Here is a 25,914-nt window from a genome sequence, read left to right on the forward strand (position 1 = left end):
AAGAAGCAAAATATAGAGAATTTTCTCAGCTTTTCAAAAATATTTTTTTCCAAAGGTGTGCAAACATGTGCACTAATTTAAAAAAAAAATGAAAAACTGCGACTATTTTCAAAAAAGTCACCTTAATATGGATTTAACTTGAAAACGGTGCACTTTATCAAAATTTTACTAAAGTACTTTTCGATTGCAAATTAGATTTTACATCGAAAAATGAAGTTGAAAAATTTTTGCGACCAATATTTCGATTTTTTGAAAAAATCAGTATTGATTAAAAAATTCATAACTCGTTCAAAGATTTTTTGCACAACCTTAAAATTTCTGAAAAGTTGGCATTTTATGTCCTCTAAAACATATCAAAAAATAAAAAAAATTAAAAATAGTGTTTTTTTGCAAATCAAGTTTTAGTGATAAAAAGTTAAATAAAAAAATCACCAAATTTTTTTTACCGTGTATCATTTTTTTCCAGTGTAGTCCGTATCCATACCTACAACTTTGCCAAATCGATCAAAAAATTCCTTCAAAAGATACAGATTTTTGAATTTTCACATATCATTTTTGTATGGACAGCTGCCAAATTTGTATGGAAAATTATATGGACAAACTAATGATGCAAAATGGCTTCTTTGGGCATACCGAAGGCACCAAAAAAGTTTCAGCCGGATTAAAAAATACAAAAATTAAAATTGAAGAAAAAAGACCGATTTCGTAGAGAATTGCTCATTGATAGAATTTAAACTAAATCTGGAATTTTCTTGGACCAATTTTTTTTTTGCTTCCTCCCAGTAAGAAAGACTCGAGCCGAAATGGCTCGAACCGCTCGCTAAACTCGAGCCGAATCTCGCTCGAATCGAGGCAAATTCGCCTCGAATTTGGCGTGTATTCGCCTCGAATTTGGCGTGTATTCGCCTCGAATTCGAGCTCTTTTGACACAAAAAATTCGCGCTACTCGAGCTAAGAAATATTTCACTCGCATCTCAGGAATTATTTCAAGTAGTTCAGACTTCAAACATAGATGTCGCTGTTCAATTAACCGACCGATGCGACCTCTAGCGGTGAGTAGAAAAATTAAGGGATTGTTTTGGTTTGATTTGGTAAACATTGCCAAATTTATCAAAAGGGCGAATTGACTAATAAAAGCTAATTCGCCCTTTTAATAAATTAGGCAATATACAAAAAGTGGAGAAAAAAATACGAGAACACGTAGAGATTTATTATCACGTAAGTTTACAATAGAAATTTAATATTTTCACTGGTCGAATTTTTTTGGTTTGGTTAGATTTTTCTGAGGTTTCCCGGCTTCGAAGATATCTGCCGGGAATCGGTACCAGGGAGACGAACGTGAGAGGCTTACAACGTCCTGCTCGTCACGTAGTGTGCGGAGCTGCGCACAGCAGATCAAGGCCACGCGGTTGTAGGTGCACAGTTCGTGGCGTGCCTTGTCGTTTTCTTCGACGCGACGCAGGAAGTCCTTACGACAGCGGGACGGCTTCACGTGCTCGATGCGCTTGACCAGGATTGTCCGCTGACGCGCCTGTTCCCGATCACATCGAGAACGTACTTTATACAGTGGAACGGGCATCGTAGTTCCGGTCGTGGCGGCCGACCTGGTGCTGCTGCTGCTGCTTACGGTCATCATCGAGAACGAAGAGGCCGGCACCTGCAGCTGCTGGATCGCGGTCAGCTCGAACCGGGTCGTCAAACAGCACCCGCAGATCGGTAATGAAGGGCTTTGGCCGACTCGGAAACAGCTCGTGTGAGTATTCTTGGTGGACGGTGTTGAGCGATTCCTTCGGCTTGCGGGTCATGATGTTGTTCAGCAGCATGGCGATCGTTGCAAAGTCTTCTATTTTGTAGCCTGAAAGAGGGGAAAAGTAAGAAAACTGGTTCATCGACGTTCGACGGCGCGTCCTTCAAACCAACCAGAATAAAACTCCAACGTCTTGTTCCAGCCGGGCATGGTGTTCATGCGCATCGCGAGGAAAAGCGCCGCACACACGAGCTTCGAGTTGTTCAGCTGCACGATGGCGTATTCCATCAGCGAAAACTCCAGAATGTAGCGGTCCAGCTCAAGGACGACATGTCGATGCGGTTGACGCGGGCGTATCGCCGCAGGAAACGATACGACAGCGGAATGCCCAGGTCGTAGCCGATCGTCTTGAACACCGTCACCTCCATCAGGACATTTCGCGCCGCAAGTACGCGCCGTCACAGATGAAGTGGAAATCGTCTACGGTGAGTAGGACGCGATCATCATACTTGGACGCAACAAATACACCGCCGCGCCCAACAGCTGCAGCGAGTCCTTCTGGATCTCCATCCGTGACAGATATGGTTACTGGAAGATCTAGTGTGCGTAGTGCGATACCTGGAACACGTCGTTCTAGTTGAACAGATCGTCGTCTTCGACGCGTCCGGGGTGCGCTTTTGTGGAGATGCCGTCGACGGGCTGACGGTGGCGTCCTGGGCCGAATCCTTGAGCGCGGCCGACCGTGAGCCGAAATCGTCCGACAGCTGAAGCGATCCGCTCGATGTGATGTCCTCCAGCGCGGACACGTACAAAATGTCCTCAGTCTTTTCAAAAGTGACCGTACCGCTGACCGTGACTAACAGGACGCGTTGATCAGCTTGAAGAATTCGATCTAGAACATGGCGGTTCACATCTCAGCAAAATGCTTCAGGGTGATGGCTCATCCGTGCAGACCGGAACCGAAACCGACAAAAGTCATGACTGCAGCGGGACGGACGCGTTGATGCGCTTGGCCAGGGTCGTGACGCGGTCGCGCATGTTCTGGACCAAAACAGAATTCTTGCTCGGGTCGACGCGCACCTCTTCCATTGGGCCACCCATTTTTCGGCAGCAGTTTCAGAAAAGCGTGGTCTCTCGGGGTAGGCTTGGCGGAAAACGGTTCTAGGTCTGCACGCACACACATGCAGGCCACCACGCCTTGGGCATCGTCAGTGACAAGCAGCTTGGCCGTCACCACGGACAAAAAGTCCACGTGTTGACCAGGTTGATCAGGAACAATCCTTGTCGTGCTGGTTGGCAATGAACACCGGATCCAGGATCATCGAGTTGTCAGTCGACTTGATGGTGATGTAGTGCTTCTGCTCGTCCCTGCAGGTGTCGGTGAAGCGGGTCTCACCGGCCATGGGCACAAGCTACCCGATCAGCGTCGACTTTTGAGTGCTTTAGAAGATTTGGTCTGAAATAATCGATACATAAGGGTGAGGTTTTTTTTTATAAATTAATAAAAATTTACTTACGTCCATTTAAGAAGGTAGGACCAACGCTGGTAACCTGGTCCTGGCGTAATCGTCCGAATTGTTCTGTAGCTGTTGGTATTTGATGTTGTTTTCCATGCCGAAGATCACGAATCGCTGACGATGATCCATTGGGATAAGTAATCCAAAATTCTGTGTTTTGAGCTCGATGAAAAAAGGAAAATAAAATAAATTTAGTTTCTAATAAAGTTGTTGATGTAGGATTGGTCTGAAGCACAAAAACTGCAAATTTAGTTTCAATTCATGAAAACCACACAAAACATAAAAAAACGTATTTTGTAAATGAAACTATTACTACTAAAAAATTAAAAAAAATCAATAGTATTAAGTTTTGTTACAAAATCCCGCAACTTTTGAGCCATAGAGAAACATGGTTGAAAAAACTGCCGCCGAGTTATGGATTTTTAAACAAATAGTGATTTTTGGATTTTGAATTCCAACATTCCAAAATTCCATAATTCTAAAATTCCACAATTCCAAAATTCAAAAATTACGAAATTCCAAAATTTCAAAATTCCAAAACTACAAAATTCTTAAATTCCAAAATTCTAAAATTCCACAATTCCAAAATTCCAAAATTCCAAAATTCCAAAATTCCAAAATTCCAAAATTCCAAAACTCCAAAATTCAAAAATTTCAAAATTCCAAAACTCCAAAATTCCTAAATTCCTAAATTCCTAAATTCCTAGAAGAGCAATTCTCTGAGATTTCGGTCATTCGTTTTTTTTTGTATTTTTTAATCTGGCTGAAACTTTGTTGGTGCCTTCGGTATGCCCTAAAAAGCCATTTTGCATCATTAGTTTGTCCATATAATTTTCCATACAAATTTGGCAGCTGTCCATACAAAAATGATATGTAAAAATTCAAAAATCTGTATCTGAGCAGTTCTCTACGGAATCGGTCTTTTTTCTTTAATTTTAATTTTTGTATTTTTTAATCCGGCTGAAACTTTTTTGGTGCCTTCGGTATGCTCAAACAAGCCATTTTGCATCATTAGTTTGTCCATATAATTTTCCATACAAATTTGGCAGCTGTCCATACAAAAATGATATGTGAAAATTCAAAAATCTATATCTTTAGAAGGAATTTTTTGATCGATTTGGTGTCTTCGGCAAAGTTGTAGGTATGGATATGGACTACACTGAAAAAAAATGATACACGGTAAAAAAAAATTTGATGATTTTTAATTTATTTTTTTGTCACTAAAACTTGATTTGCAAAAAAACACTATTTTTAATTTTTTTTATTTTTTGATATGTTTTAGAGGACATAAAATGCCAACTTTTCAGAAATTTCCAGAATGGGCAAAAAATCTTTGACCGAGTTATGATTTTTTTAAACAATACAGATTTTTTCAAAAAATCGAAATATTGGTCGCAAAAATTTTTCAACTTCATTTTTCGATGTAAAATCTAATTTGCAATCAAAAAGTACTTTAGTGAAATTTTGATAAAGTGCACTGTTTTCAAGTTATAACCATTTTTAGGTAACTTTTTTGAAAATAGTCGCAGTTTTTCATTTTTTTAAATTAGTGCCCATGTTTGCCCACCTTTGAAAAAAATATTTCTGAAAAGTTGAGAAAATTCTCTATATTTTGCTTTATTTAATTTTGTTGATACGACCCATAGTTGCTGAGATATTGCTATGCAAAGGTTAAAAAACAGGAAAATTTATGTTTTCTAAGTCTCATCCAAATAATCCACAATTTTCTAATGTCGATATCTCAGCAACTATAGCTCCGATTTACAATGTTAAAACATGAAACATTCGTGAAATTTTCCGGTCTTTTCGAAAACAATATTTTCAAAAATTTAAAATCAAGACTAACATTTCAAATGGGCGTAATATTGAATGTTTGGCCCGTTTGAAATGTTAGTCTTGAATTTAAATTTTTGAAAATATTTTTTTCGAAAAGATCGGAAAATTTCACGAATGTTTCATGTTTTAACATTGTAAATCGGACCTATAGTTGCTGAGATATCGACATTAGAAAATGGTGGGTTGTTTGGGTGAGACTTAGAAAACATCAATTTTCCTGTTTTTTAACCTTTGCATGGCAATATCTCAGGAACTATGGGTCGTATCAACAAAGTCCAATAAAGCAAAATATAGAGAATTTTCTCAACTTTTCAAAAATATTTTTTTCAAAGATGGGCAAACATGGGCACTAATTTTAAAAAATTAAAAACTTCGACTATTTTCAAAATAGTTACCTAAAAATGGTTATTACTTGAAAACGGTGCACTTTATCAAAAATTCACTAAAGTACTTTTTGATTGCAAATTAGATTATACATCGAAAAATGAAGTTGAAAAATTTTTGCGACCAATATTCGATTTTTTGAAAAAATCTGTATTGTTTAAAAAAATCATAACTCGGGCAAAGATTTTTTGCCCATTCTGGAAATTTCTGAAAAGTTGGCATTTTATGTCCTCTAAAACATATCAAAAAATAAAAAAAATTAAAAATAGTGTTTTTTTGCAAATCAAGTTTTAGTGACAAAAAGTTAAATTAAAAATCGCCAAAAAAATTTTTACCGTGTATCATCTTTTTTCAGTGTAGTCCATATCCATACCTACAACTTTGCCGAAGACACCAAATCGATCAAAAAATTCCTTCAAAAGATACAGATTTTTGAATTTTTACATATCATTTTTGTATGGACAGCTGCCAAATTTGTATGGAAAATTATATGGACAAACTAATGATGCAAAATGGCTTTTTAGGGCATACCAAAGGCACCAAAAAAGTTTCAGCCGGATTAAAAAATACAGAAAAAATCGAATGACCGAAATCTCAGAGAATTGCTCATCTTTTGAAGGACCTTTTTGATCGATTTGGTGTCTTTGGCAATGTTGTAGGTATGGATAAGGACTACACTGAAAAAAGATGATACACGGTAAAAATTTTTTTGGCGATTTTTAATTTAACTTTTTGTCACTAAAACTTGATTTGCAAAAAAACACTATTTTTAATTTTTTTTATTTTTTGATATGTTTTAGAGGACATAAAATGCCAACTTTTCAGAAATTTCCAGAATGGGCAAAAAATCTTTGCCCGAGTTATGATTTTTTTAAACAATACAGATTTTTTCAAAAAATCGAATATTGGTCGCAAAAATTTTTCAACTTCATTTTTCGATGTATAATCTAATTTGCAATCAAAAAGTACTTTAGTGAATTTTTGATAAAGTGCACCGTTTTCAAGTAATAACCATTTTTAGGTAACTATTTTGAAAATAGTCGAAGTTTTTAATTTTTTAAAATTAGTGCCCATGTTTGCCCATCTTTGAAAAAAATATTTTTGAAAAGTTGAGAAAATTCTCTATATTTTGCTTTATTGGACTTTGTTGATACGACCCATAGTTCCTGAGATATTGCCATGCAAAGGTTAAAAAACAGGAAAATTGATGTTTTCTAAGTCTCACCCAAACAACCCACCATTTTCTAATGTCGATATCTCAGCAACTATAGGTCCGATTTACAATGTTAAAACATGAAACATTCGTGAAATTTTCCGATCTTTTCGAAAAAAATATTTTCAAAAATTTAAATTCAAGACTAACATTTCAAACGGGCCAAACATTCAATATTACGCCCATTTGAAATGTTAGTCTTGATTTTAAATTTTTGAAAATATTGTTTTCGAAAAGACCGGAAAATTTCACGAATGTTTCATGTTTTAACATTGTAAATCGGAGCTATAGTTGCTGAGATATCGACATTAGAAAATTGTGGATTATTTGGATGAGACTTAGAAAACATAAATTTTCCTGTTTTTTAACCTTTGCATAGCAATATCTCAGCAACTATGGTTCGTATCAACAAAATTAAATAAAGCAAAATATAGAGAATTTTCTCAACTTTTCAGAAATATTTTTTTCAAAGGTGGGCAAACATGGGCACTAATTTAAAAAAATGAAAAACTGCGACTATTTTCAAAAAAGTTACCTAAAAATGGTTATAACTTGAAAACAGTGCACTTTATCAAAATTTCACTAAAGTACTTTTTGATTGCAAATTAGATTTTACATCGAAAAATGAAGTTGAAAAATTTTTGCGACCAATATTTCGATTTTTTGAAAAAATCTGTATTGTTTAAAAAAATCATAACTCGGTCAAAGATTTTTTGCCCATTCTGGAAATTTCTGAAAAGTTGGCATTTTATGTCCTCTAAAACATATCAAAAAATAAAAAAAATTAAAAATAGTGTTTTTTTGCAAATCAAGTTTTAGTGACAAAAAAATAAATTAAAAATCATCAAATTTTTTTTTACCGTGTATCATTTTTTTTCAGTGTAGTCCATATCCATACCTACAACTTTGCCGAAGACACCAAATCGATCAAAAAATTCCTTCTAAAGATATAGATTTTTGAATTTTCACATATCATTTTTGTATGGACAGCTGCCAAATTTGTATGGAAAATTATATGGACAAACTAATGATGCAAAATGGCTTGTTTGAGCATACCGAAGGCACCAAAAAAGTTTCAGCCGGATTAAAAAATACAAAAATTAAAATTAAAGAAAAAAGACCGATTCCGTAGAGAACTGCTCAGAATTCCTAAATTCCTAGAATTCCTAAATTCCTAGAATTCCTAAATTCCTAGAATTCCTAAATTCCTAGAATTCCTAAATTCCTAAAATTCCTAAATTCCTAGAATTCCTAAATTCCTAGAATTCCTAAATTCCTAAATTCCTAGAATTCCTAAATTCCCAGAATTCCTAAATTCCTAGAATTCCTAAATTCCTAGAATTCCTAAATTCCTAGAATTCCTAAATTCCTAGAATTCCTAAATTCCTAAAATTCCTAAATTCCCAGAATTCCTAAATTCCTAGAATTCCAAAATTCCAAAATTCCTAGAATTCCTAAATTCCCAGAATTCCTAAATTCCTAGAATTCCTAAATTCCTAGAATTCCTAAATTCCTAGAATTCCTAAATTCCTAGAATTCCTAAATTCCTAAAATTCCTAAATTCCTAAATTCCTAGAATTCCTAAATTCCTAGAATTCCTAAAATTCCTAAATACCTAGAATTCCTAAATTCCTAAATTCCTAGAATTCCTAAATTCCCAGAATTCCTAAATTCCTAGAATTCCTAAATTCCAAAAATTCCTAAATTCCTAGAATTCCTAAATTCCTAAATTCCTAGAATTCCTAAAATTCCCAAATTCCCAGAATTCCTAAATTCCTAGAATCCCTAAATTCCTAAATTCCTAGAATTCCTAAATTCCTAAAATTCCTAAATTCCTAGAATTCCTAAATTCCTAGAATTCCTAAAATTCCTAAATTCCTAGAATTCCTAAATTCCTAGAATTCCTAAAATTCCTAAATTCCTAGAATTCCTAAATTCCTAAATTCCTAGAATTCCTAAATTCCCAGAATTCCTAAATTCCCGGAATTCCTAGAATTCCTAAATTCCTAGAATTCCTAAAATTCCTAAATTCCTAGAATTCCTAAATTCCCAGAATTCCTAAATTCCTAGAATTCCTAGAATTCCTAAATTCCTAAATTCCTAGAATTCCTAAATTCCCAGAATTCCTAAATTCCTAGAATTCCTAAATTCCTAGAATTCATAAATTCCTAGATTCCTAAATTCCTTAAATTCCTAGAATTCCTAAATTCCCAGAATTCCTAAATTCCTAGAATTCCTAAATTCCTAGAATTCCTAAAATTCCTAAATTCCTAGAATTCCTAAATTCCTAGAATTCCTAAATTCCTAAATTCCTAGAATTCCTAAATTCCTAGAATTCCTAAATTCCTAGAATTCCTAAATTCCTAGAATTCCTAAATTCCTAGAATTCCTAAATTCCTAGAATTCCTAAATTCCTAGAATTCCTAAATTCCTAGAATTCCTAAATTCCTAGAATTCCTAAATTCCTAAATTCCTAGAATTCCTAAATTCCTAGAATCCCTAAAATTCCTAAATTCCTAGAATTCCTAGAATTCCTAGAATTCCTTAATTCCTAGAATTCCTAAATTCCTAAAATTCCAAAATTCCTAGAATTCCTAAATTCCTAAATTCCCAGAATTCCTAAATTCCTAGAATTCCTAAATTCCTAAATTCCTAGAATTCCTAAATTCCTAGAATTCCTAAATTCCTAAAATTCCTAAATTCCTAGAATTCCTAAATTCCTAAATTCCTAGAATTCCTAAAATTCCTAAATCCCTAGAATTTCTAAATTCCTAAATTCCTAGAATTCCTAAATTCCCAGAATTCCTAAATTCCTAGAATTCCTAAATTCCTAGAATTCCTAAAATTCCTAAATTCCTGGAATTCCTAAATTCCTAGAATTCCTAAAATTCCTAAATTCCTAGAATTCCTAAATTCCTAGAATTCCTAAATTCCTAAATTCCTAGAATTCCTAAATTCCCAGAATTCCTAAATTCCCAGAATTCCTAAATTCCTAGAATTCCTAAATTCCTAGAATTCCTAAAATTCCTAAATTCCTAGAATTCCTAAATTCCCAGAATTCCTAAATTCCTAGAATTCCTAGAATTCCTAAATTCCTAAATTCCTAGAATTCCTAAATTCCCAGAATTCCTAAATTACTAGAATTCCTAAATTCCTAGAATTCCTAAATTCCTAGAATTCCTAAATTCCTTAAATTCCTACAATTCCTAAATTCCCAGAATTCCTAAATTCCTAGAATTCCTAAATTCCTAGAATTCCTAAAATTCCTAAATTCCTAGAATTCCTAAATTCCTAAATTCCTAGAATTCCTAAATTCCCAGAATTCCTAAATTCCTAGAATTCCTAAATTCCTAGAATTCCTAAATTCCTAGAATTCCTAAATTCCTAGAATTCCTAAATTCCTAGAATTCCTAAATTCCTAGAATTCCTAAAATTCCTAAATTCCTAGAATTCCTAAATTCCTAGAATCCCTAAAATTCCTAAATTCCTAGAATTCCTAGAATTCCTAAATTCCTAGAATTCCTAAATTCCTAGAATTCCTAAATTCCTAAAATTCCTAAATTCCTAGAATTCCTAAATTCCTAAATTCCTAGAATTCCTAAATTCCTAGAATTCCTAAATTCCTAAAATTCCTAAATTCCTAGAATTCCTAAATTCCTAGAATTCCTAAAATTCCTAAATTCCTAGAATTCCTAAATTCCTAGAATTCCTAAAATTCCTAAATTCCTAGAATTCCTAAATTCCTAGAATCCCTAAAATTCCTAAATTCCTAGAATTCCTAGAATTCCTAAATTCCTAGAATTCCTAAATTCCTAAAATTCCTAAATTCCTAAATTCCTAGAATTCCCAGAATTCCTAAATTCCTAGAATTCCTAAATTCCTAGAATTCCTTAAATTCCTAGAATTCCTAAATTCCCAGAATTCCTTAATTCCTAGAATTCCTAGAATTCCTAAATTCCTAAATTCCTAGAATTCCTAAATTCCCAGAATTCCTAAATTACTAGAATTCCTAAATTCCTAGAATTCCTAAATTCCTTAAATTCCTAAATTCCTTAAATTCCTACAATTCCTAAATTCCCAGAATTCCTAAATTCCTAGAATTCCTAAATTCCTAGAATTCCTAAAATTCCTAAATTCCTAGAATTCCTAAATTCCTAGAATTCCTAAATTCCTAGAATTCCTAAATTCCCAGAATTCCTAAATTCCTAGAATTCCTAAATTCCTAGAATTCCTAAATTCCTAGAATTCCTAAATTCCTAGAATTCCTAAATTCCTAGAATTCCTAAATTCCTAGAATTCCTAAAATTCCTAAAATTCCTAAATTCCTAGAATTCCTAAATTCCTAGAATCCCTAAAATTCCTAAATTCCTAGAATTCCTAAATTCCTAGAATTCCTAAATTCCTAAAATTCCTAAATTCGTAGAATTCATAAATTCCTAAATTCCTAGAATTCCTAAATTCCTAGAATTCCTAAATTCCTAAAATTCCTAAATTCCTAGAATTCCTAAATTCCTAGAATTCCTAAAATTCCTAAATTCCTAGAATTCCTAAATTCCTAGAATTCCTAAAATTCCTAAATTCCTAGAATTCCTAAATTCCTAGAATCCCTAAAATTCCTAAATTCCTAGAATTCCTAGAATTCCTAAATTCCTAGAATTCCTAAATTCCTAAAATTCCTAAATTCCTAGAATTCCTAAATTCCTAAATTCCTAGAATTCCTAAATTCCTAGAATTCCTAAATTCCTAAAATTCCTAAATTCCTAGAATTCCTAAATTCCTAGAATTCCTAAAATTCCTAAATTCCTAGAATTCCTAAATTCCTAGAATTCCTAAAATTACTAAATTCCTAGAATTCCTAAATTCCCAGAATTCCTAAATTCCTAGAATTCCTAGAATTCCTAGAATTCCTAGAATTCCTAAATTCCTAAATTCCTAGAATTCCTAAATTCCCAGAATTCCTAAATTACTAGAATTCCTAAATTCCTAGAATTCCTAAATTCCTAGAATTCCTAAATTCCTTAAATTCCTAGAATTCCTAAATTCCTAAAATTCCTAAATTCCTAGAATTCCTAAATTCCTAGAATTCCTAAAATTCCTAAATTCCTAGAATTCCTAAATTCCTAAAATTCCTAAATTCCTAAATTCCTAGAATTCCTAAATTCCCAGAATTCCTAAAATCCTAGAATTCCTAAATTCCTAGAATTCCTAAATTCCTAGAATCCCTAAAATTCCTAAATTCCTAGAATTCCTAGAATTCCTAAATTCCTAGAATTCCTAAATTCCTAAAATTCCTAAATTCCTAAATTCCTAGAATTCCTAAAATTCCTAAATTCCTAGAATTCCTAAATTCCTAGAATTCCTAGAATTCCTAAATTCCTAGAATTCCTAAATTCCTAAAATTCCTAAATTCCTAGAATTCCTAAATTCCTAAATTCCTAGAATTCCTAAATTCCTAGAATTAATAAATTCCTAAAATTCCTAGAATTCCTAAATTCCTAGAATTCCTAAATTCCTAAAATTCCTAAATTCCTAGAATTCCTAAATTCCTAGAATTCCTAAAATTCCTAAATTCCTAGAATTCCTAAATTCCTAGAATTCCTAAAATTCCTAAATTCCTAGAATTCCTAAATTCCCAGAATTCCTAAATTCCTAGAATTCCTAGAATTCCTAGAATTCCTAGAATTCCTAAATTCCTAAATTCCTAGAATTCCTAAATACCCAGAATTCCTAAATTACTAGAATTCCTAAATTCCTAGAATTCCTAAATTCCTAGAATTCCTAAATTCCTTAAATTCCTAGAATTCCTAAATTCCTAAAATTCCTAAATTCCTAGAATTCCTAAATTCCTAGAATTCCTAAAATTCCTAAATTCCTAGAATTCCTTAATTCCTAAAATTCCTAAATTCCTAAATTCCTAGAATTCCTAAATTCCCAGAATTCCTAAATTCCTAAAATTCCTAAATTCCTAGAATTCCTAAATTCCTAGAATCCCTAAAATTCCTAAATTCCTAGAATTCCTAGAATTCCTAAATTCCTAGAATTCCTAAATTCCTAAAATTCCTAAATTCCTAAATTCCTAGAATTCCTAAAATTCCTAAATTCCTAGAATTCCTAAATTCCTAGAATTCCTAAAATTCCTAAATTCCTGAATTCCTAAATTCCTAGAATTCCTAAAATTCCTAAATTCCTAGAATTCCTAAATTCCTAGAATCCCTTAAATTCCTAAATTCCTAGAATTCCTAGAATTCCTAAATTCCTAGAATTCCTAAATTCCTAAATTCCTAAATTCCTAAATTCCTAGAATTCCTAAATTCCTAAATTCCTAGAATTCCTAAATTCCTAGAATTCCTAAAATTCCTAAATTCCTAGAATTCCTAAATTCCTAGAATTCCTAAATTCCTAAATTCCTAGAATTCCTAAATTCCCAGAATTCCTAAATTCCCAGAATTCCTAAATTCCTAGAATTCCTAAATTCCTAGAATTCCTTAAATTCCTAGAATTCCTAAATTCCCAGAATTCCTAAATTCCTAGAATTCCTAGAATTCCTAAATTCCTAAATTCCTAGAATTCCTAAATTCCCAGAATTCCTAAATTACTAGAATTCCTAAATTCCTAGAATTCCTAAATTCCTTAAATTCCTAAATTCCTTAAATTCCTACAATTCCTAAATTCCTAGAATTCCTAAATTCCTAGAATTCCTAAATTCCTAGAATTCCTAAATTCCTAAATTCCTAGAATTCCTAAATTCCTAGAATTCCTAAATTCCTAAATTCCTAAATTCCTAGAATTCCTAAATTCCTAGAATTCCTAAATTCCTAAATTCCTAAATTCCTAGAATTCCTAAATTCCTAAATTCCTAGAATTCCTAAATTCCTAGAATTCCTAAATTCCTAGAATTCCTAAATTCCTAGAATTCCTAAATTCCTAGAATTCCTAAATTCCTAAATTCCTAGAATTCCTAAATTCCTAGAATTCCTAAATTCCTAAATTCCTAGAATTCCTAAATTCCTAGAATTCCTAAATTCCTAGAATTCCTAGAATTCCTAAATTCCTAAATTCCTAGAATTCCTAAATTCCTAGAATTCCTAAATTCCTAGAATTCCTAAATTCCTAGAATTCCTAAATTCCTAGAATTCCTAAATTCCTAAATTCCTAAATTCCTAAATTCCTAAATTCCTAGAATTCCTAAATTCCTTAATTCCTAAATTCCTAAATTCCTAGAATTCCTAAATTCCTAAATTCCTAAATTCCTAAATTCCTAGAATTCCTAAATTCCTAGAATTCCTAAATTCCTAGAATTCCTAAATTCCTAGAATTCCTAAATTCCTAGAATTCCTAAATTCCTAGAATTCCTAAATTCCTAGAATTCCTAAATTCCTAGAATTCCTAAATTCCTAGAATTCCTAAATTCCTAGAATTCCTAAATTCCTAAATTCCTAGAATTCCTAAATTCCTAGAATTCCTAAATTCCTAAATTCCTAGAATTCCTAAATTCCTAGAATTCCTAAATTCCTAAATTCCTAAATTCTTAAATTCTTAAATTCTTAAATTCTTAAATTCTTAAATTCTTAAATTCTTTAATTCCTAAATTCCTAAATTCCTAGAATTCCTAAATTCCTAGAATTCCTAAATTCTTAAATTCTTAAATTCTTAAATTCTTAAATTCTTAAATTCTTAAATTCTTAAATTCTTAAATTCTTAAATTCTTAAATTCTTAAATTCTTAAATTCTTAAATTCTTAAATTCTTAAATTCTTAAATTCTTAAATTCTTAAATTCTTAAATTCTTAAATTCTAAAATTCTTAAATTCTTAAATTCTTAAATTCCTAAATTCTTAAATTCCTAAATTCTTAAATTCCTAAATTCCTAAATTCTTAAATTCCTAAATTCCTAAATTCCTAAATTCCTAAATTCTTAAATTCCTAAATTCCTAAATTCTTAAATTCCTAAATTCTTAAATTCCTAAATTCTTAAATTCTTAAATTCTTAAATTCTTAAATTCTTAAATTCCTAAATTCTTAAATTCTTAAATTCTTAAATTCCTAAATTCTTAAATTCCTAAATTCTTAAATTCTTAAATTCTTAAATTCTTAAATTCCTAAATTCTTAAATTCTTAAATTCCTAGAATTCTTAAATTCTTAAATTCTTAAATTCTTACATTCCTAAATTCTTAAATTCCTAAATTCCTAAATTCTTAAATTCCTAAATTCTTAAATTTCTAAATTCTTAAATTTCTAATTTCTTGAATTCCTAAATTCTTAAATTCCTAAATTCTTAAATTCTTAAATTCTTAAATTCTTAAATTCTTAAATTCTTAAATTCTTAAATTCTTAAATTCTTTAATTTCTAAATTCTTAAATTCCTAAATTCTTAAATTCCTAAATTCTTAAATTCCTAAATTCTTAAATTCCTAAATTCCTAAATTCCTAAATTCCTAAATTCCTAAATTCCTAAATTCTTAAATTCCTAAATTCCTAAGTTCCTAAATTCCTAAATTCCTAAATTCCTAAATTCTTAAATTTCTTAAATTTCTTAATTCTGGAATTCCTAAATTCCTAAATCCTTTAATTCCTAGAATTCCTAAATTCCTAGAATTCCTAAATTCTTAAATTCTTAAATTCTTAAATTCTTAAATTCTTAAATTCTTAAATTCTTAAATTCTTAAATTCCTAAATTCTTAAATTCTTAAATTCTTAAATTCTTAAATTCTTAAATTCTTAAATTCTTAAATTCTTAAATTCTTAAATTCTTAAATTCTTAAATTCCTAAATTCTTAAATTCTTAAATTCCTAAATTCTTAAATTCTTAAATTCTTAAATTCCTAAATTCTTAAATTCTTAAATTCTTAAATTCTTAAATTCTTAAATTCTTAAATTCTTAAATTCTTAAATTCTTAAATTCTTAAATTCTTAAATTCTTAAATTCTTAAATTCCTTAAATTCCTCAAATTCTTAAATTCTTAAATTCCTTAATTCTTAAATTCTTAAATTCTTAAATTCTTAAATTCCCAGAATTCATAAATTCTTAAATTCCTAAATTCCTAAATTCTTAAATTCCTAAATTCCTAAATTCTTTAATTCTTAAATTCTGAAATTCTTAAATTCTTAAATTCTTAAATTCTTAAATTCTTAAATTCTTAAATTCTTAAATTCTTAAATTCTTAAATTCTTAAATTCTTAAATTCTTAAATTCTTAAATTCTTAAATTCTTAAATTCTTAAATTCTTAAATTCTTAAATTCTTAAATTCTTAAATTCTCAAATTCTTAAATTCTTAAATTCTTAAATTCTTAAATTCTTAAATTCTTAAATTCTTAAATTCTTAAATTCTTAAATTCTTAAATTCTTAAATTCTTAAATTCTTAAATTCTTAAATTCTTAAATTCTTAAATTCTTAAATTCTTAAATTCTTAAATTCTTAAATTCTTAAATTCTTAAATTCTTAAATTCTTAAATTCTTAAATTCTTAAATTCTTAAATTCTTAAATTCTTAAATTCTTAAATTCTTAAATTCTTAAATTCTTAAATTCTTAAATTCTTAAATTCTTAAATTCTTAAATTCTTAAATTCTTAAATTCTTAAATTCTTAAATTCTTAAATTCTTAAATTCTTAAATTCTTAAATTCTTAAATTCTTAAATTCTTAAATTCTTAAATTCTTAAATTCTTAAATTCTTAAATTCTTAAATTCTTAAATTCTTAAATTCTTAAATTCTTAAATTCTTAAATTCTTAAATTCTTAAATTCTTAAATTCTTAAATTCTTAAATTCTTAAATTCTTAAATTCTTAAATTCTTAAATTCTTAAATTCTTAAATTCTTAAATTCTTAAATTCTTAAATTCTTAAATTCTTAAATTCTTAAATTCTTAAATTCTTAAATTCTTAAATTCTTAAATTCTTAAATTCTTAAATTCTTAAATTCTTAAATTCTTAAATTCTTAAATTCTTAAATTCTTAAATTCTTAAATTCTTAAATTCTTAAATTCTTAAATTCTTAAATTCTTAAATTCTTAAATTCTTAAATTCTTAAATTCTTAAATTCTTAAATTCTTAAATTCTTAAATTCTTAAATTCTTAAATTCTTAAATTCTTAAATTCTTAAATTCTTAAATTCTTAAATTCTTAAATTCTTAAATTCTTAAATTCTTAAATTCTTAAATTCTTAAATTCTTAATTTTTTAAATTCTTAAATTCTTAAATTCTTAAATTCTTAAATTCTTAAATTCTTAAATTCTTAAATTCTTAAATTCTTAAATTCTTAAATTCTTAAATTCTTAAATTCTTAAATTCTAAGGACTTAAAAAATTTCTATGCCATTTTAGATTTTTTTTGTAGAAGTTAAGTTGTTAAGGTGGGAAGTTTTATTTGATAAAAATATCAAAGTGCTGTTACAGTAGGTGTTGTCAGTATAAAAAGTATTTAAATTTTGTTTCAAGTATTCAAAGCAATCAAAGTAATCAAGTATTAAAAGTGTTCCATGCATTCAAAAAATTTGATGTATTTTAAAAATGTATTCCAAACATTTAAAAAATTTCAAGTATGTGAAGTATTCAAACTATTCAAATATTCCAAATATTTTATGTACTATTTTGAAAACTTCAAGTATTTAAAGTATTTAAAGTATTTAAAATATTAAAAGTATTTAAAATATTTAAAGTATTTAAAGTATTAAAAGTATTAAAAGTATTAAAAGTATTTAAAGTATTTAAAGTATTAAAAGTATTTAAAGTATTTAAAGTATTTAAAGTATTTAAAGTATTTAAAGTATTTAAAGTATTTAAAGTATTTAAAGTATTTAAAGTATTTAAAGTATTTAAAGTATTTAAAGTATTTAAAGTATTTAAAGTATTTAAAGTATTTAAAGTATTTAAAGTATTTAAAGTATTTAAAGTATTTAAAGTATTTAAAGTATTTAAAGTATTTAAAGTATTTAAAGTATTTAAAGTATTTAAAGTATTTAAAGTATTTAAAGTATTTAAAGTATTTAAAGTATTTAAAGTATTTAAAGTATTTAAAGTATTTAAAGTATTTAAAGTATTTAAAGTATTTAAAGTATTTAAAGTATTTAAAGTATTTAAAGTATTTAAAGTATTTAAAGTATTTAAAGTATTTAAAGTATTTAAAGTATTTAAAGTATTTAAAGTATTTAAAGTATTTAAAGTATTTAAAGTATTTAAAGTATTTAAGGTATTTAAAGTATTTAAAGTATTTAAAGTATTTAAAGTATTTAAAGTTTTTAAAGTATTTAAAGTATTTAAAGAATTTAAAGTATTTAAAGAATTTAAAGTATTTAAAGTGTTTCATTGTATTCAAAGGGCGAAAATAATTCAAGTATTTAAAATATTTGAAGTATTAAAAAAATGAAGTATTTCAATCAATTTAAGTTTTGAACGTACAGTATTTCATGTATTTAAAGTATTTCAAGTATTTGAACTATATCATGTATTTACAATATTTAAAACACTTCTAATATTTAAAGCATTTCAAATAAATCAAGTTTTTCAAGTATATCAAGTATTTGAAGAATTTAATGTATTCAATGTATGAAAATTCTTCAAATTAAAAAAAAAATGAATTATATTAAGTACTTGGTATATCAAGTATTTTTAAGTATTTTTGATCTAGCAAGTTATTCAAGTATTTCAAATATTTAAAGTATTCAAAGTATTCATAGTAATCGAAGGACTACAATATTCAAAGAATACAAAATATTTTAAGTTTTTAAAGTATTTCAATTATTTAAAGCATTGATTAAATTTTAGGTGTTTTAAGTATTTGAAGTTTAAAAAGTATTTCAAGAATATTAAATGTCAAGTATTTCAACTTTCAACTTCAATAATTTCAATATTCGAAGTACTCAAAGTATTTGAAGTAATACAGTTTTTTAAGTATTTAAAATATTTGAAGTATTTAAAGTTATTACTTCTATCAAGTATTTGAAGGGTTTGAAATATTTTAAGTTTTTAAAAGAATTTAAAATACTTTAAGAATTTCAAGTTCATAAAGTATTCAATGTTTTAAAACATTTTAAATATTTAAAGAATTTAAAGTACGGCAAGTATTTAGAGTATTAAAATAATTTGAAGAATATCAAGTATTTCAAGTATTTAAAGCATTCGAAGTATTTCAAGTATGCAAATATTTTAATTATTTAAAGCACTGCAAGTATTTAGAGTATTAAAAAAATCAAATAATCAAGTATTTCAAGTTTTTCAAGAATATCAAGTATTGCATTAATTTCATGCATTCAAATTATTTCAAGTAACCAAATATTTTACGTATTTCATTTATTTTAAACTCAATGTAAAATATTCAAAAGTATTCATAGTTTTCAAATGACTAAAATAATTCAGGTTTTAATCATATCTGAAGTTTTCTGCAATTGTTTTTGGCATTGAACACATTCTAAAAATTTCAAGTATTTGAACTCTATGAATTATTTCAAGTATTAAAAGTACTTCCAGTATTCTAAGTATTTCGAACATATCAATTTTTCCAAGTATTCGAAGTATATCAAGTATTTAAAAATATTAAAGTATTTCATGTATATAAGTATTTAAATAATTCATAGTATTCAATGGACTAAAATATCCAAATAATTGAAAATATTTAAAGTATTTCAATTATATTAAGCATTGAAAGTGTTTGAAGTATTTATGGTTTTTAAAGTTTATCAAGTATTTCAAGAGCTTTAAAAATTTTAAATATTTAAAGTACTTCAAGTATTAGAAGTATTTCAAGTATATCAAGTATTCCATTTATTTCAAATATTGGTACTCAAAGGATTTGAAGTAATCACATATTTTAAGTATTTAACCTTCGGATAATCGAAACTTCGGACAATCGAGGCTTCAGATAATCGAGTCTGGACTGTATTTTGAAATTTCCAAGTTTTTCAATTATTTTTAATATTTCAAGTAAATCGAGTATTTAAAGTATTTCAAGTGAATGAGCATCGAGCATCGGGCGAGAGTGGACGTCTAAGCATCGTTCAGTCTCGAGTCGTAGTGATTTTTAAACTTTTGTTCGGTTTTATTTCGTTTTTTTTTTTTGTGTTGAAGTGTGTTGTGAAGAAAGGGGATATTTAAACGCCTTTCAAGTGCTATATTCTCGTGAATTTTTCGTTTTCTGGCAAGAAATCACGAAATCGTTATTCAAAACAGCCACGGTGGTGCTGCGGCCGCGACCGAATTCCTGGCCGTTTGCTGGAGGCTCAGTTGAAACAGATGGTCTGTGAAGGAGGTCGGATTGTTTATTAAGGAAGAGACAGTGCATTACAGTGGTCATAGTGGAAACTCAGCTGTGAAATCTTGTAATTTTGTGAAAACCACGCGATTATTCAAGATGGCGGGCGCGAACAGCGTCATGAGAAAAAAAAGAGAGACAGAGTGGTTAATAAGAGAAGAAGAGCGGGAGAGCTCTGCAAATCGTTGAGGGTTTGCTTTGGACGAGAAGATCAGGAGAGAGTGGTTAATAAGAGAAGGAGAGCGGGAGTGTTCTGAAAATCGTTGAGGGTTTGCTTTGGGAGAGAAGAGCCGGAGACCACAAGAGAAAGAGCCGTTTGAGTTTTGTTGGAAAGGAAGTCTAGAGAGCGTTTTACTACGCAGAGCTTGTTTTCTGAGAAGTGCCGGAGAGTAGTAGTGAGGAAACGAAGAGCGTAAAAAGGAACGAAGAGAGAAAAGCGCCCCCGGAATGGCGACTGTTCGAGGTGTGCTGCTGTATGAAGTGTCAAGTGGGTGAAAGTGTGTGTGGCAGTGATTGTCACAGACAAGTGGAAATAATATTCATCAACTTAAAAAAAAAATTCAATCACAATGAATCAAAGGAAATTCTTGGCGAAAGGGGGGAGTGAAATTCGAAAAGTGCTAAAACTTAAAATTGTCGCTCCTGAGAATCTGATCAGAATGCTGGCTGAAGAGTCTTCAAATTAATCGCTTTAGTGATCAAAGCCAACAACCATCGACGCCATAGGATCCTGTGAATTTGGTGAGCTCGTTTTATGTTGTGTGTGTATGTATGTGTGTGTGTGTGTGTGTGTGTGTGTGTGTGTGTGTGTGTGTGTGTGTGTGTGTGTGTGTGTGTGTGTGTGTGTGTGTGTGTGTGTGTGTGTGTGTGTGTGTGTGTGTGTGTGTGTGTGTGGGTGTGTAATTGGGTGAATGCAGTAAACCACAAACTTGTTACTTCTTAGGCAAAAATTTCAGGATTAAGTAGATGAGAATCGTAATCGCTAACATTTAGGATAGACCATTAGCGCGCGTTTTTGATTTTTTTTTTATTCGATTGTTAGTAGCGGGACCTCGCGGTTATTCTGCAACGTGTTTTTCGGAGCCTTTTATTTGATATTTTATTTTTCATAAGTCCTTCTTTTATCATCGTTGATTGGAAGGCACGCCGCCGGTTTAGTTCGTTTAAGTTATTGCTTTAATTTCATTACAATCGGTTACGTGGTGTACTGTTTTCTTTTCGTTTATATTCGTTGATCGTAATAATATATTCCAAACTGGCAGTTTTAGTATTAACTCATCAAACTATCGATTTTATTTATACTCTTCAGCGTCTTTTATTTACTATTTTTGAAATTTGCTCGCGTTATATAAATTGTACAAACAGTAAAATATACTGATAAGTCCAGCCCATAGCACTACTGCTCGGTTTTCACGCGTTCGATAAAAAAACTTTTTAAATAATCAATTATTTATCTTTCCGCAGCCGGCTGCCTAAGATTTAAAATTTTCAACCGATAAACAAAATGCTCATGGTCACATCACTGCCACTCGTGAATCCTGACCTCATACCCATCTACTAACCCCCTCAAAACTCATGTGATACTTTGTCGGAGAAGCAGTCGATTGGGCGGTCTCTATCACTCAAGTATCGGACTAACATTCCCATCCACTTCCCCGTGACTCTACCACTGGTCGTGGCCGGCGCCGGTATTGATCAGCATGATAGGGGCCTTTGAGAAGTTGCGAAGCGAGGAAAGATAGCACCCACTCATCTTCCACGGCTCGTGGATGTAACTTCTGGAGGTCCTGGTCAATAACGGAGTAGCAACTGCGGGTGGGCACCTATGCTTATGCTATGCTTATGCTTATTTAAAGTATTTCAAGTGATTCAAATATATTAAGTATTGCGAGTATTCAAAGTGTTCAAGTATTCAAGTAATCAAATACTCAAATATATAAAGTATTAAAAGGACTCAAAGTATTCAAAGAAGTGTAAGAAATTTATTAATTCAAAGTAATTTTTCATTTATTTATATATTTTTAAAAAGAACTTCAAATATTTTAAGTATTTGAAGCAAATCAAGTATTTTACTTATATCAAAACTTTTAATTATCTAAACAACCAAAGTAATAAAAATATTGAAAGTATCAAAACAAATTGAAGTATTTCACTTCTTTTAAGTATTTAAAAAACTAAATGCTATTAAAAACCATAAACATTTCAATTATTTTAAGTATTTCAAGTATTTGAAGATTTTCATGTATTTCAAGAATTTTAAGTATGTCAAGAATTTTAAATATTTAATGTATTTAAAGTATTAACATATTTCGAATGTAATATACTCTAATATAATATACTTTCGAATATAATACTTCAAGTATTTAAAGTATTTCCATGTATTTTTAGTATTCAAATATTTAAAATATTCAAAGTATTTAAATATTTGAATTACTCGAAATTTGCTTTAAATTTAAAATACTTGGTCATACAATTTCTACATTTTTGTATGACCCAATCTCACTCCCAGTACTTTAATGTTTGAAAAAATAATATTTAAAATACTTGATACATTTGATTTCTTCAAGGAATTTTTATTTTTGAAATATTTTCCACAGTTTTAAATGGATCTATAAATTTTAAAATATTTATTTATCGTTAATTATTCGGAACATTTTAATAATTGTAATCGTTAAAATTTATTTAATTGCTTAAAACTTTTCAAATAATTGAAATCTTTTGTAAACTTCTTTGATGCTTTCAAAACACAGAAAATATAAAAATTACTTAAAATACACTTGAATACGTTAAATTCCTTGAAATATTTTAAGACTTATTATTTTGAGTTGGGTTAAAAAATGTATAATATTGTATTCATAAAAACTTTGAATATTAAAAATGCTTTAAATGCTGGAAAGAATTTAAGTTGAAATACTTCATATATTTGGAAATATTTGAATTACTTAATTATTCGAAACTCATGAATTCTTGAATTTATTGAAATATTAGCATTAGCATTAGCATTAGCATTTTAGGACGCCCTATCCACGGATGGCTCCACAACGCTTATCCCTCTGTTTGGTCTGGTTGTGTTAGACCCTCATCCGGAACAATAATCCAACACGGGAGATACCATGTCTTCATCTTTTGATGAGTGTGTAATACAGCCCAGGGCATAAGGGGGTCCTCGCCGGGTCCAAGCTATCCTTTGGGGAACGGAAGGAATGTTAGTAAACACCTATCTAAAGTGCGCAAGGATCCCTGCGTCACCTTAGTGGTATAGATGTTTGTAGGGTGGTTTTGGACTCAATGTTAGTAGGAGAGGTAGAACCCTAGGATATACCCCGAAAGGTATTGCGGGCGAATCAAGTAGAGTTAGTTTTTTTATTGTTTAACATATACTTGTGACTGTATAGTGTAAAAGATGCATGATTTATATTTTTCATATTTCAAACCACGGCAGAAACAACGCGACGAAGCCGTGCACGATTAAATCGACTGTAGTATTACTAAACCAACCATTTTCTCTGGTGAAAGCAATGCTGATCAAACACAGTTTTAACTTGTCTGCTGTTAAACTCAAGCTACCAACTGTAAGAGTAAAGAGAAGTTTATATGTTCTTTTAAATTTTGATATGTTTAAACGAAATACGAGGTTATAATTGATTTATCACATCATTTCAATCTTGATTTTAAACTCTTACAGCGATGCGGAGTAGATCTTGATTATTTATTTGTTTTATTTAAATGTAAGAGTTAGAAGTTAATTTAAACGGCCGATTGAAAAAGCATAATGAGTTAACATTTAATTTATTTTGTGTCATGGGATTAATCAGCATATTTATATTTTCAAAAAAATAAATAAATAAATAAAGCAATTTTAATCGAAAGCCCTCACCAAGGATTTTAGCTTCAGCAGTACAGTAAAAACAACCCCCTACTCCGAACCCCGAAGCAAATTAAAATCTACGCTTGGAGATTAGAAATAAATTAGAAAGTTAACCGCCGTACAAAAATCCGCGGAGGTAAAATTTTAATAACTACAAACACTTTGAATTCCAAAAAGTCTGCAGCAGTGACCGTATGGCAACCTGTGGAAATTTCCGGATCCACCTGATCCACAAACGTCATACACTGCAGAAGCTTCTGTCATTCATCCCAATCTCACTCACACACGCGCAAAGCAACCAACATGAAACGAACTCACCAAATTCGGCTTCGGTTGATCTCAGCAGGCAAACGCATCCAGCATTCTGGCCTCCTAGTGGCAACAGATCTCTCGGTGTCCCTTTTTGATTTCCGCCTCTCTGACATAATTTTCACTTTAAAGCGGCTACGAGGTCCCACGCACACGCACACAAGTCATCCTCGAACCAAAGCTACGAGCAATTCGCGACGTGCCGGATCCGGTCGCGCGTCACCGCACCACCACCAAAGCAAGCGCGCTGTATGCTGAACCGCACCACAAACAACATCCTGGACTTGCCCGAACTTTGTGTTAAAAAACAAATTCTCATTACGATCCATTACATGGAATCAAACTAAAAAGTCTCCTCTCTTTATCTGTGGAACTTGCCACTCACATCCACACGCACACATGCAAAGCACCTAACCACTTTTCGCTGCTGCTGTCAAATTTCAATCGTCCGGGTGGCGTAGCACGATCCCCCTCTTCCATCAGCAAAAATAAAAATCACGAAAAACTCGAACAATTCCTCAAGTTTAACAAAAACACCTTGCAATTTGTGATATGGTGGCTCTACAATCAGTCATCAATTGAAATAATGAGAAAATACTACAAAAATTAACACAATTTTCAAAGAAATACACGCGACGCGAAGCAAACGTGACCGGTCAACAAGGCAGCGTTGCCAGAACTCCATTCTTGAATGTATTGAAATATTTTGAAAAACTTAGAAATGCCTAATATTTAAATACTCTAAATACTTCGAAATCATCAAATACCTGAAACATTTTAATTGCTTGAAATATATTATCGTTATCTTTAACAAAGGATAAACTTCATACTTCTCATTTGCAATAACTTTTCCGAAGACACCAAAGCTCTAAAGCTACACCATTTTGTAACTAAATTCGAAAAAGATACAAGAGATCGAGAAATGGTCTGATTTCTACTCACCTGTTAAATTAACCTTATGTGATCCATCTTCAAGGCAAGCTCGTTTGTCTTCTTGTTTGTCCTACGAGTTCACCCAAAAGATTCTCGCTAGGCGGTGATCATATGAACCAGAACTGCAGCGAACCCGAGCTTGGTTCCCGGGACATGTTCAAACTGTTTTCTTCGGATTTCTGTAGACTTTTTCTTCCTCATGTATATTTTGAATTTTCACTTTCACTTTTCCGGTTCCAAATTGTTTTTTTTTTCCTTTCATCAATTCGTACCCGAGCTGTAACTGTGCAGAATTGTCAAGAGCAAATATCCCGTCATTTCCACGAAAAAACAACCACCCCCCTTCCCCCTTTAACCAATCAGTCAAAATCGTGCGAGAAATTTCAGTCCACTTTTCCGCCGCCGGCTGCGCGCAGATCCCAACCGACAGCTCCGCCACATCAGGTCGTCGCGGCTTCCCCCTCCCCCCCCCCCTCCCACGCCAAGCGACCCCAACACCATCCCAGTCCATGGTCCAGCGCGCCCCACCGAGTGCCGTCGTTCCACAGATAAAATCCCCTAGCCAGGGCCTCGGTCTGATGGCCCAAATGGCCGCTACAGCGGGAGGTGTGGCGATCGGTTCCGCCGTCGGTCACACTCAGGGTTACCAGGTCTGAAGAGTAAAAAATCTGGCAAAAAATCTGGGAAAAATCTGGCAAGCCACTTTTCTCAAAGTAATAAGCAATTTTTTGATCAAAAACTGTGTATTTTCACTTTTTATACATTATAGCTTCACAAAATAAACAAAATACGTCAATAAAACAATGTGAGGAAGAAATAGAAAATTATTTTTCTCTAATTGGCGCTCAAAAAATCTGGCAATG

The 25,914-nt window shown here is 30.6% G+C and overlaps 1 protein-coding gene across 1 annotated transcript; it reads right to left on the bottom strand.

Annotated features, from left to right (window-relative positions):
- Positions 1-884: 884 nt before the first annotated feature.
- Positions 885-25,683, bottom strand: LOC120430309 (uncharacterized). The gene is made up of 6 exons (XM_039595405.2): positions 25,061-25,683; positions 3,024-3,426; positions 2,263-2,639; positions 1,921-2,227; positions 1,605-1,855; positions 885-1,531 (listed from the first exon to the last, which is right to left on the bottom strand). Exons 2-6 carry the CDS (start codon positions 3,148-3,150, stop codon positions 1,247-1,249), a joined length of 1,347 nt encoding a protein of 448 aa, XP_039451339.1. The 5' UTR covers positions 3,151-3,426; positions 25,061-25,683; the 3' UTR covers positions 885-1,246.
- Positions 25,684-25,914: the final 231 nt, after the last annotated feature.

Source organism: Culex pipiens, chromosome 2 (assembly GCF_016801865.2).
Source record: "Culex pipiens pallens isolate TS chromosome 2, TS_CPP_V2, whole genome shotgun sequence".
Classification (NCBI taxonomy): domain Eukaryota; kingdom Metazoa; phylum Arthropoda; class Insecta; order Diptera; family Culicidae; genus Culex; species Culex pipiens.

Bases quoted from the DNA above. Each gene is read 5' to 3' on its own strand.
- LOC120430309 (XM_039595405.2), bottom strand. From the start codon at position 3,150: ATGGCCGGTGAGACCCGCTTCACCGACACCTGCAGGGACGAGCAGAAG. The intron at 2,640-3,023 runs GTTCCTGATCAA...GCCATGTTCTAG, and splicing joins CAACCAGCACGACAAGGATT to ATCGAATTCTTCAAGCTGAT. The intron at 2,228-2,262 runs GTCCAAGTATGA...TACTCACCGTAG, and splicing joins CGCGGCGGTGTATTTGTTGC to ACGATTTCCACTTCATCTGT.